General features: G+C 35.6%; 1 protein-coding gene across 1 annotated transcript in view; it reads left to right on the top strand.

The window, feature by feature from the left end:
• The window catches only part of SFMBT1 (Scm like with four mbt domains 1), a 176,160-nt gene that overhangs the window by 125,698 nt on the left and 37,469 nt on the right, over positions 1-12,993 (top strand). The window contains exons 4-8 of the mRNA XM_037798237.1: positions 1,765-2,005; positions 6,026-6,114; positions 10,459-10,705; positions 11,386-11,480; positions 11,996-12,097. Of these exons, the coding sequence (XP_037654165.1) occupies positions 1,765-2,005; positions 6,026-6,114; positions 10,459-10,705; positions 11,386-11,480; positions 11,996-12,097 (774 nt within the window). The remainder of the gene's footprint in view (positions 1-1,764; positions 2,006-6,025; positions 6,115-10,458; positions 10,706-11,385; positions 11,481-11,995; positions 12,098-12,993) is intronic.

Raw genomic sequence — 12,993 nt, 5'->3', positions numbered from 1 at the left:
TAGTCTTCCCCTTTCCTTATGTGTACCTTCTTTTTCCAGCAATGAGAATCCTGGCTCTCATTATCACAATATACTTAATTATGTATTTATTTAATCTAGTATACACATAAAGTAGTTCCAGAATTACTAACCTATATCTGCTGTGACTATAATTTATCATCTAAATTAGAACACTTTTGAGAAAGAAAGGGGACTTTATTAACTATTATTCAAGCATAAGGTGTAAACACAGACTGTTTTAGGTAAACTGGGAAATATGGCCCCCTCTGAATGGTACATATTACACTAATTTACTATCCTTAAAGCTTATCTTTGCCCTTCCGCTTTTCTAGTTTCATAAATTTTCTTTTGAATAATCTCGAAATCATTCTTGAAAATTTAATATGTTGAAGAGTGTTAAAATGTTGAACATTTAGTGATTTATATGCTTAATAGAAATTATTTTCTAGAATCATAATAGATTGATGAAAATATTGAGTTCTATTAAAATTCCTTTTCTTCAGTGCCAGTGGACAGTGTTGCTCTTCCCATTTTTTGTGGGTCACTTCTGTGAGTTAGAGTTGGAATTTCTCAAGTTTTCCTTGAGAAGATATTATATTAATGCTTTAGGATTGTATGCCATAAAAAAAGAATATTCTTAATGGATAGAGTTTCTGTTTTTTTAAAGGCAGTTTTGTTGAGATATAATCACATAACATACAATCATTCAAAATGTACAATCAGTTGTTCACAGTATTGTCATATAGTTGTGCTTTCATCACCACTGTCAAATTTTGAACATTTTCATTACTCCAAAAAATAAAATGAAAATTAACATAAAAAAGAATATCCAAAATATCCCATTCCCCTTTGCTCCGCATTGTTCATTTACTTTTTTAATACAGTTTAATTGAGTTATATTCACACAGTCATCCACAGTGTACAATCAGTTATTCACAGCACCATGATACAGTTGTGTGTTCATCACCAGAATCAATTTTTGAACCTTTTCCTTACTCCAAAATAAAAATAAAAGCAAAAAAGAACACCTAAATCTTTCCATCCCTTCCATCCCACTCTATTCTTCATCTAATTTTTGTCCCCCTTTTTCCACTCATCTGTCCATATGCTGGATAAAGGGAGTGCAAGCCACAAGTTTTCACAGTCATACAGGCACGCTATACAATCGTCTTCAAGAATCAAGGTCACTGGCTTGTGGTTTAACAGCTTCTGGTATTGCCCTCTAGCCATTTCAACACATTAAAGATTAAAAGGTGATATCTATATAGCACATAGGAATACCCTCCAGAGTGACCTCTCGATTCCATTTGAAATCTCTCAGTCACTGGAACCCTACTTTGCTTCATCTCTCTTCCTCCTTTTGGTCAAGAAGATCCTCTGATCCCACAGTGCTGGATCCAGGCTCATCTCCAGGAATCATTTCCCATGTTGCCAGGGGGATTCATACCCCTGGGAGTCATGTCCCTCGTAGTGGGGAGGGTAGTGAGTTCACTTGCCGAGTGGGCTTAGAGAGAGAAGGGGCCACATCTAAGAGTTTCAGTTTTGAATGATGAAAAAGTTTTGGTAATGGACAGTTGTGATGGTAGCACAACATTGTAAATTTAATTAATGCCACTGAATTGTACACTTAAAAATGGTTAAAATGATAAATTTTATGTTTAATATATGTTACTACAATACAAAAAATAAATATAAAAAAAATGTTGGCCAGGAAATATTTATTTGAGATACTTGTCTGGTCATTAATAATATTTCTCGTTTCAGGTAGACACACGTCTGCAGAATGGATTTGCTCCTGGGATGAAACTGGAGGTGGCTGTGAAAACAGATCCTGACACCTACTGGGTTGCCACCATCATTACCACTTGTGAGCAGTTGCTCCTCCTCCGCTATGATGGCTATGGAGAGGATCGGAAAGCAGATTTCTGGTGTGACATCAGGAAGACTGAACTCTACCCTATTGGGTGGTGTGAGCAGAATAAGAAAATCCTTGAAGCCCCAGAAGGTAATAAAATACTTCCTTTCAAGACATGATAGTGCTATTGCCACAGGAAAATTTTGTCTAGAATCTTGAGGTTTTCAGTCTCCCAAGCTCACTTAGGTTTACCCAACTTTTTTACATTAACATTTTAAATGAAAATATTTATAAATAATAGTGCACATTTCTGTCTTTTAAAATTATTTTCTGTGCTCTGTCAAATCTCAGGTTTATCAAACAAAACGTAAATTGCTTATTCTATAAGACCATGAGGCTGTCTAAGTTTGAGGCTTGAAGTGCTGGGAGTTGTCTTTGAGTAGATTGAACCCAATTGCTGTGACTGGTTCTGTTTCTCTTTTTATTGTCCTCCCTTCTCTCACCTCCAAGTAATCTGGACTCTATGAAATCCTAAAAATAAACCAACTGACGCTTCCTTCCAAGAAGGAACCCTACTGGGAGTAGAATCAAAATTAAATGGACAGAGACAATAAGGGCAAAAGAAAGAAAAGGGTCAGATAAAGGTGGGGAGGGGAAGAGAGACAGCAGATTTATTTAAGAAAATACCAGACCATATATGGTTTTCTTTTAACTTCTCATTTTGTTATAATCTCAGATTTTTTTAAAAGTTGCAAGAATATTATTGAAAATTCCTGGAGACTTTTTGCAGAGCTTTCCCAAATGTTAACGTTTTACCTCATTTGTTTTATCCTTCTTTCTGTCTCTTTCACTTTTTTTCTGAGAGTCAGTTGCAGACATGATGCCCTTTTGCTCATAAATACTTCAAAGTATTCTAAAAACAAGGATGTTCATAAGCACACTACTATATAGAAATCAGGAAATTAACTTTGATATTTTACTATTATTTAATCTCCTTGTCTTATTTCATTTTTCCGTTTGTGCCAAAATTTTTTTAGAATAAAAGAAAATCCCAGATTGTGTGTTGCTTTCAGTTGTCATGCCACACAAGTTTCCTTTAACCTGGACAGGTCCTGAGGCCATCTATGTTTAGCCATGGAGTGATCTCCAGGCTGTATTGTCACAAGGATAAAAAAAAAAAGTGTGCACAAGAAGGGGGAGGAGGAAAGTGTATGAATATTTGAGTGTGTGTGTACTTTCTTTTAAAATGAAAGAATAAACTATTTTAGAAAGTCACCTGAGAGGAACAAAGGGAATAAAGTGAAAAGGACATGGACTGAAGCTAGATTCTGAGTGTGCGTTTTTTATAGATTTGATTTTTGATCTTTGTAGATGTTTTCTGTAACTATCAAACAAAAGTAAATTTTTATAAGGTAATTCCTGGAAAACAAAAGCAAATTCACACAGAGGAACGTAACTATGTATGGAGCTTATGAATAACCACACAGAAAAACTATTTCAGTGACTTTGAAATTCAGTAATTTGAGTGTACATCCCTAATAGGGATATACCCTAAGGACAAAATAGAAAAATTGCAACAACAAAGAAAAATGTTAAGCTGTTTTCAGTAATCATATTGTTGGTGATAGAGTTGATGCTGTTATTTTGAACCTATTACTTGTGTGTTGTTGTATAAAGCAAATTAATCAAATTGGTTTAATTGAGAACTAGGATTTTCAGCATGGGGAAAAGGAAATCGAGCTTAGATAGATAAGGTTAAGTAAAAACAGTATACCATATTCCTGGATATGTACTAGAAGTATCAATATGAACTCCTGATATAACTTATCTTGAAGAAGAAGGAGTGGGAGGAGGAGGAGGAAGAGGAAGAGAAATTTTTTAGTTCTGAACACTGAAAAGCCCTAGAAACACTGACTAACCTAGTGGAAATGCCCAGCACCTGATTGTGACCTTTAAGTACCTTTTATTCATTGAAAGGAATTAGGGCTCCTTGAAGAAGTATTTGATTCCTGGACTGGGGTAGGAAATGTTCAAGATGAACCTGGAACATTGTGTCTAACTAAAAAGCAAAAAAAGATATCAGTGACTACTGTGGTAATTTGAAGCTGCTTGTACCCCAGAAAATCATGTTCTTAAATTTAATGTGTTCCTGTGAGTGTGAGCCCATTTTAAGTAGGACCTTTTGATGAGGTTGCTGCAATTAAATTGTGACTCATCTCAGTCAGGATGGGTCCTAATCCTATTACAGGGGTCCTTTATAAGCAGAATAAGATTCAGACAGAGTGAAAGCCACAGGAAGCAAGAAGCTAAAAGTCACCAGAACTCAAAAGAAAAGGGAGACAGAGGAGCTCAGGACCAAAGATTGCTGGCAGCCAGCCCTAGAATGCTTCAGTCTGCTGGAAGAAAGCATCAACTTGATGATGCCTTGATTTTTTCTTCTCCTAACCTCAAAACTGTGAGCCAATAAATTCCCATTGTTTAAGCCAACCCATTGCATGATATTTGCTTTAGCAATGGGGAAGCTAAAACAACTACTTACTAGGGTCATGTCAAGAAGACTCAGGAGCTGACCTGAAGAGACAACCTTTGGTTAAAGATGGGACACTTTGGGCATCAATAAGGACATTAGCTATAATGGCTTGAAACACATCATGTGTGTTTTAATCCATAATTTTATGATGGAACTATTAAACAAAACCCTCACTGGTCACCTTTGGAGGATGCTGGGGAAGTAATTCATAATTTTAAATGTTGGTAAATACCCAGAAAGAATAAAGATAATAAAGCATAAATCCTGCCATCTTTTATGAACTCTGTCTTGGGGTAATCAAATAATTGATGAAAAGAAGTTTTTCTTTATAGAAGTATTCTGGTTAGTAAATGAAGGAATGATAGAATTTGAATATCACCATTTTCATCCTCTAGTGAATGAATGAATCTTGCAATAACCATTAAAAGCTGCTAATATCAGAAAAGGAGTGACAACCAGACCTTCTGTGGCTCCTGATGAAAGAATACAACTCCACTTATGGAATTTACAAAATACACTTGCCAAAAAAAAAAAAGTTAAACCTGAGTTTGATTAAGCCTCTTATCCTAAATACTGATCTACAGAAAATATAGGGGACAGTGGTATAACTGGTCACCATGGGGAGACAACTATTAATACCCTCTGTATCGAGCAAAAGACTGAATTTCTCAACAAATGTGCTCCAAGGAAAAAGAGAGGTGGGTGGTAGAAGGGTGGAGAGGGTAGTGGTTGGAAAGAAAACCTACAAATTGAAAGAAAATTAAGAGATATATCAACACTTCGCAATGTATGGATCTTATTTGGATCCTGATTTGACCAAATAAATAGAGAAAAAATTTATGAGACAATTGGGGAAATCTGAAAATGGACTAGATAAATGATATTAAGGAATTATTGTTATTTTTATAATGTGTGATGATGTTTTTGCAGTTATGTAAAAAAAGATTTCTTTTAACGATACATACTGAAATTTATATGGATAAAATTATACCTGGAATTTGCTTCAAAATAATCTGGGTTTGGTTGGGAATAGAGTGTATGAGGGTATACACTCTATATTGTAAAGGGCCAGATAGTAAATATTTCAGGCTTTATGAACCACAAGGTCTCTGTCACAACTGCTTAACTCTACCTTTGAGTATGAAAACAGCACGGACAATACATAAACGGGAAACAAGTAGGCATGGTTGTATTCTAATAAAACTTTATTTCTAAAAACAAACAGTGGTTTCGATTTAGCCCACAGGCTGTAGTTTACTAGCTTCTGATCTAGATGAAACAGATTGGCCATCAGGTGACAGTTGTTGAAGGTAAGGTATGTGAGGATTCATTTTACTATTTTCTCTACTTTTGTATATGTTTGAAAGTTTCCATAATAAACAATAGATACTTTTTGGATAAAGTTATGGTAACAGGGAGGTGGGCTTATTTTTGTTTTGTGTGTTAACTTATTAAAGTTACCAAGAAGTAGCTCTATCTATCCAGAATAGTTCTTAAAGGAGAAGAAATATATTGGACTTTTAAATCTTAGAATGACAAGTACCTCTCTAAACCATTTACATAAGATTAGGAAGCAGTTTAGCTTCTTTATGTTCTGCAGTTGACAGTATGTGTAATCAATCATTTATTCCCTCATCTAGGCATCAGAGATAAAGTGGCTGATTGCAGTGCCTTTCTGCGGCAGACCCTGATGGGAGCATGTAGTCCTCCCGTTCCATTGCTAGAGGGCGTGAGTATTACTGCCTGCACAACAAGTATGGAAAACCCATTTAATCTTCAGTAATACTTCCTGTCCAAGGAATCTTAAAATTGGTAGCTCATTTACCACACCTAAGCAAATAAATATCATTATTAGAGACAAAAGCATGGATATGGAGAGGTTTCTGCTTTATTAGGTAAATTCAGCTTACCCTCAGAGGTTGCAGACTGGTGGCTTGCTCAGTGCCTAAGAATTTTCTGAATTAGTTGCTAACACATAAAAATCCAATTTTCCAGATTCTTTACACAGTTGGAAAATGTGACCTCCTTGGGTTCTCACTCTGGAGCAGAGCAGGGGCTGACTCTAGGTGAGTGGGCTCCCAGTGGGCCTGCTTCCTAATGTTAGCATGGGCATTTGTGATTTCCAACCAGATGACGTGGGGCCTCTTTTTTCTTTTGCCTAACAAGAGACTGGACCTATTTCACTCTCACCTCCTACCTTCTTTCAACAATCTTTTTAAATTAGTGTAGCTTTTGAGTTTGTTAGTATGGATTCCTTATTTTTATTAAATGAATTTATTGGGTTATGACATTTTTAAAGTTAACTTTCTTTGTGGCATATGTGAAATGCTAGATTTTCTTTTTCATGTTTAAATGCCTTCATTTGTTTTTTGTTTATTTAATTGCAGAGACTGCCGTGCAAATGCCATTTTTAAAAATAACTTTTTGAGTTATAATTTACCTGTCATGTAATTCACCCATTTAAAGTGTATACAATTCAGTGCCTTTTAATATAGTTGTAGGGTTGTGCAACCATTAGCACAATCTAATTTTAGAACATTTTTGCTCCCCTAAAAGAAACCCCATACCTATTAGCAGTCAATCCCTATTCCTTCCTTCCCTGCCCAAACCTAAGCAACCACTAATCTGTGTCTATAAATTTGCCTATTAACACCTATTACCATTTCATATAAATGGAATCATACAAATATATGGTCATTGTGACTGGCTTCTTTCACTTGGTATGATATTTTCAAGGTTGATCCATGTTATAGCATATATCAGTATTTCATTTCTTTGTGCTGCTGACTAGTAGTCCACTGTTTGGATATACCGCATTATATTTACCTGTTTGTTAGTTGAAGGACATTTGGGTTATTTTCATGTTTTAGTTATTCTGAATAATGCTACTATGAATGTCCATGTACAGGTTTTTATGTAGACATGTGTTTTCATTTCTTTTGAGTATATCACTAGGAGTGGAATTGGTAGGTTTTATGGTAATTGTGTTTAAAATTTTTGAGGAACTGCCAAACAGTGTTTCACAATGACTGCACCATTTCTCATTCCTACCAACAGTGTATGGGGCTTCATCCTTGCCAACACTTATTATTAATGTTTCGGTTCTAGCCATCCTAATGAATGTGAAGTGGTATTTAATTGTAGTTTTGATTTGCATTTCCCTAATGGCTAATGATGTTGAACATCTTTTCACGTGATTATTAGGCCATTTGTGTATCTTTTTTAGAGGTATGTCTATTCAGATCTTTTGCCTATTTTTAATTGGGTTGTTTATTTCTTCTTATTGAGTTATAGGAGTTCTTTATTCTTTGTACAAATCCAGAATCAGATAAATGACTTGTAAATATTTCTTCCCATTCTGTGGCTTGGAGTTTTTCCTTCTTGATAGTATTGTTTGAGACACAAAAGTTTGTAATTTTGATGTACTCCAATTTACTTGTTTTTTTTCTTTTGTTGCTTTTGCTTTTGGTATAACTAAGAAGGTCATGAGAGCTACTCTTTTTTTTTTTAAACTGTTTTTTTAATTCATTTTATTGAGATATATTCCCATACCATGCTGTCTACAAAACAAAGCATACATTCGATTATTCACAGTACCATTACATCGTTGTGCATTCATCACCAAAATCAATCCCTGACACCTTCATTACCACACACACAAAAATAACAAGAATAATAATTAAAGTGAAAAAGAGCAATTAAAGTAAAAACACTGGGTGCCTTTGTTTGTTTGTTTGTTTGTTTTCCTTCTCCCATTTTTCTACTCATCCATCCATAAACTAGACAAAGGGCAGTGTGGTCCATATAGCTTTCGCAATTGCATTGTCACCCCTCATAAGCTACATTTTTATACAATCGTGTAGATTTACTCTTATGTTGTCTTCTAAGAGTTCTGTAATTTTAACTCTAAATTTGTGTCTACGATTTATACACATTCAGTTTTAAATCTTGATTGGAGAGTACTCTATTTCAAGCTGTTCTTCACATTTTATACTCTGGCTCATTTCATTATGCTTAGCCAGGAACTTTCATATCCTAAATACACAGTAAAATTTGGAAGAATGAATGAAACCATGAGAAAATAACTGATAAAATATCCTGCTATGCACTAATCTTGGCTCTGCCTTCCTGAATTATAGCTGTGAATGTGTTCAACCATTCATTCATATGCTCTTTTGCATGTTGTATCATGCAGGGTTTTCCAGAGAAACAGAACCAACAGGATATATGTATATATTAAGAGATTTATTATAAGGAATTGGCTCATGTGATTTGGGGCTAACATTCTGAATTCTGAAGGACAGGCCAGAGGTTGGAAATTCAAGCAAGGGTGTTGTTGAAGTCTTGAGTCAAATTCCTTAGACTGGAAATTCAGGAAGTTATGGAGGGTAGAGTCGACAAAGGCAGAATTCCTTTTTCTCTGGAACCCTAAGTTCTTGGGGTTCCAAGAGGAAGATCTCCAACCAATTGGATGAGGCCAACCCATATTATTGAGGGTAATTTATTATGCTTCAAATCAACTCACTGTAGATTCTAATCTCATCTCCAAAGTATCTCCACAGCAACAAGTAGGCCAGTGTTTAACCAAACAATTGGACACCACAACCTAGCCATAGATAAGTGTGTGATGGTTAATTTTATTTGTCAGCTGTCACAAAGCAGTTCTTACTAGGAAGGAATATAAGATTGAGGATTATGAAAAGGTTAAATGATGATTTTTGGAATGAATGTTCTTTTTCTATTCTTTCTTATAGCTTTTAATATATATATATCTAAGTAGTGAGAGTTAAACTTTTCCTTCCTATAAGGGTAATCAAGAACACTTATTGTGTTCATTACAAGAATATAGTGACATGAGTCAAAAAATAGAAACAACTAAAATGACATCAATTGGGGAGGAAAGAAATTATTGTCCATTCTCAATATAGAGTATCATAAAAGAGTTTAAAAGAGCAAGGAAGATTTATATATATTATAATAGAAAAATATCTATGATGTATTAAATGAAGAAAACAAATTATAAAACAGTATATAATGATACCGTTTTTCAGAAAATCAGAGAGATGGTCAGACCAACAAGCTCACAAGGTGGTTGCTGACCTGTCTAGAAAACCCAGTCTCAAAGAGTTTATTGTGGTCCTTTCTTGGAGGTAGGATTAAAGGAACTTTGACTTCTGTCATGCTTGACTTCTGTTATGATATTTGCTTTTATGAAAACAGACTAAGGAATGATATTTTAAAAATTCTTACTAGGATTGTTTCGTTTTATTTTTTGTTTTGTTTGCCCCCCCCCCCCCCCAGAGTAATTGCATGATATTTTATTCAAAGCAACCAATTTTCTCTGGAATATAAAACCTATATATATTTTACATTTTTTATTGTGAAATATAACATATGTAAGAAAAGTGATAACTTTCAAAGTACAATTTAACAAGTAGTTGGAGACCAAATTTCAAAGAATGTTATGGGTTACAGTTCCACAATTTCAGTTATTTCCTTATTGTAAATATATACAGAAAGATACACCAGGTCAGTTATTTCCTTCTAGCTATTCTAGTACCCTAGAAACTAATATATATGTACGTATGTATATATATATATATATATATATTCAGTATTCGTAATCCTTTGTTAAATCCTATCTTGTCTGTTGCTATCCCTCTCTCTTGTTTGGTCAGTGCCTCAGTCTTCAGGGATATCTGGGCAGTGACCACCCTAACTTGTTCATATTGAAAAGGGGTGTCAACATAATGGGGAAGGGGGATGCATCTGGTTGATGTTCTTGAAGAGGCTACTGTCTCTGGGTTTGGGGACTTATCTGGCATAGGAACACTCTGGAGAATTTAAGTAAAATAGTTTTATTGCATTATATGTAGATTTTCTTCAAGATAAACATTTTCATATCACCTAGAAATAATACTGTAAGAGGCTTGTATATAAGGCAATTTGTGTCAGTGGTTTTTGAAGAGGTAAGAATGTAAAGGCTGGTTTGAATTCATGTAGAACTTGACTTTTTTTTTTTAATTATTGAGATAACTTCTCTTATTAAGTCATTTCCCTTTCATACCTACAGCTCCGTAATGGGAGGAATCCTTTAGATCTCATTGCTCCAGGTTCCAAGCTAGAATGTCAAGCTTTCCGGGACACTTTAAGCACTTGGGTTGTTACTGTGATAGAAAACATCGGCGGAAGGCTGAAGCTGCAGTATGAAGGACTTGGAAGCTCTGACAGTTATGAACACTGGTTGTATTACTTGGATCCATTTCTTCATCATGTTGGTTGGGCTACTCAACAGGGATATGAGCTTCAGCCCCCATTAGGTAAAGACTAGTATACCATTTAAAAAAAACTGTTTTCTTCTGTTACATTATATTATTAATATCTCTGAGCCCAGAAAGTGCATGATTCTACATGTTATGAAAGCCTTTGTTAGTTTGCATTATGGAAGTATTGCAAAAAATGTATATGGCATTATTAAATTAAGTAACTATTTTTGTCTTTGTTTTATTGCTTTTATAATTTGTCACATATATTAATATACCTCACAGACTTCCGTCCCTACCCATACTGACCCCTTGCCAAAAGTAAAGAAAAATTCTCTAGGTAGCCTTCAATAAGCTTAGTAGTAGGGCAAGTTTTGGGGTCACAGTGAATTGTTGATTGAAAGAAATTTCAATAATACTAAAATGGGAGTTATTTTTTTAATGAATTTGCATATATCACTCTCTACCCCAATTTGGATGTTGTATTGTATTATTTTATGGACTAATATTTAATGTAGATGTTTTCCTAAAACTTACTATCCAGGCTCTGAACAGAGCAGACAGAGTACTGAGGTTAAGGTGCAAGTTCTTTGAGTGAAGATGGGAATAAATGGGCTTGAACCCTCTCCTTTTCCCAGTGGAAAGTGACTTTTTTGTTTATATGGATGCTCTCAGAACAGTTAAAAAGTGTGTGGGTTTTCTCATCATCTTAAGCATCCTGCCTTATTTTGCTAAAGCCATCAGACATCTGAAAAATGAAGCAGAGTGGCAAGAGATCTTGGCCAAAGTGAAAGAAGAGGAGGAAGAGCCATTACCATCTTACTTATTTAAGGTAAAAACAAAAACATGTTATAGATAGACATTGTCTCCTCAAAGTAGAGGAAAGCAAGTTGGGGAAGGTGAAAAGGGTAAAATAACCCTTGGAGTCACTGAGAGTACTGTGGCCTCTTCGGAGGGAGAGAGGTTTTAAAGCTGGAGTGATGATCATCTTTTTTTCTCCTAACAATAGTCTAGATTTTCTCCCAAAGATCCCTTAAAGCTTTTTGAATCTTTTCTTTTCTACTCTTAATTATATAGCTGTACTTTGTTATAAAATTAAATTGTTTTTTCCTCCAGATTGCCCCTGTGTTGTGAATGTAGAGTGTAAGAGTACTTGCACAGAATTTGTCTGTGGTTTGTTTTCCTAGATAGTTTTTCCCAGGGAAGCAGATTATAGGATTAGATGATTAACCAGAATCTGGACACTTAAATCATTTTAATTAGTCGGAGTACTATTCACCTATATACGAATATAAAGATAGCATGAAAATACCGTATTTCTATTCTATTTTGGTATTTGCATTTCAGGACAAACAAGTGATTGGCATTCATACATTCTCTGTAAATATGAAATTGGAAGCTCTGGACCCCTGGTCTCCTTTTGGGATCTGTCCTGCTACAGTTGTTAAGGTAAAATAGGGGTAAAGATCTTGGTAAGAATTCCTGTCATGGTTACTGGTTTAGGAAACTGGGCAGTGTTTTGATCTCCAGTCCCTACTAGTTACTAGTCCAGCCCATTGTTTCTCCTAAACTGTGAGGCTAAAATTATTTCAGTGCACATTTTGTATCTGTATTTTCCAGTTCTCTGTGTCCCATTCCTTCTTCAAAGTTTGTAGCTGGAGCCTTCAGATAAGGCCCTGCTGAAGCAGAGTACGGTCTGGGCTTCACAAGACTGAGAGCACATTCTTTGGGGCAGGCTTAGCTGTAAATAACTAGAGGTTTAACTGGCTGGTAGGCCATGCATCCAAAAATAATAGAGGCAGGTGGCATCACAAGTGTTCATGCAGGTTCAGGGCTCAGGTGAGGTGAAGAGATGTATGGGAGAGCCAGGGGAACAGGCAAGTAGTGTCAGAAGATCTGACGGTAGGATGGCTCCTGACATGCATTCTGGATTCAGACTTCAGTCTTTTGGAAGACTGATAAAAGTAAGGCAGGCTGTCCAATTAGGAGTAACCACAGTAACTGGGCAGGTTGTCACTAGAACTGAGGGCATAAGGGAGAGAATTTCAGCTTAGGAGTAGAGCAGAAGCTCATTCACCAAAAGTAGAACCAAAAGTTGAGCTCGTTTAGAGGAATAATTGCCTGGATGCTGAATCATTTGACTGATGTAATTGTCTTTGTCTTGGAAGATTATTCTCAGAACAAGGAGGGATTCTAATCCTGCAGGTGGGGTCAGCGTCCCTGTCTGGAGTCTGATGGGATGTTGGTTGGTGAGGAGCCAGGGGCAGTTTATTATAATCCTTTCTTTGGCATTTGAAGCTGGGCTAGGATCTGAAAAGCTAATATACTGGCATAGCCAACTCCTT

Source organism: Choloepus didactylus, chromosome 1 (genome assembly GCF_015220235.1).
Source record: "Choloepus didactylus isolate mChoDid1 chromosome 1, mChoDid1.pri, whole genome shotgun sequence".
NCBI lineage: Eukaryota > Metazoa > Chordata > Mammalia > Pilosa > Megalonychidae > Choloepus > Choloepus didactylus.
The sequence above is the reverse complement of the archived record's forward strand: the minus strand, read 5'-3'. Positions and strand labels throughout refer to the sequence as shown.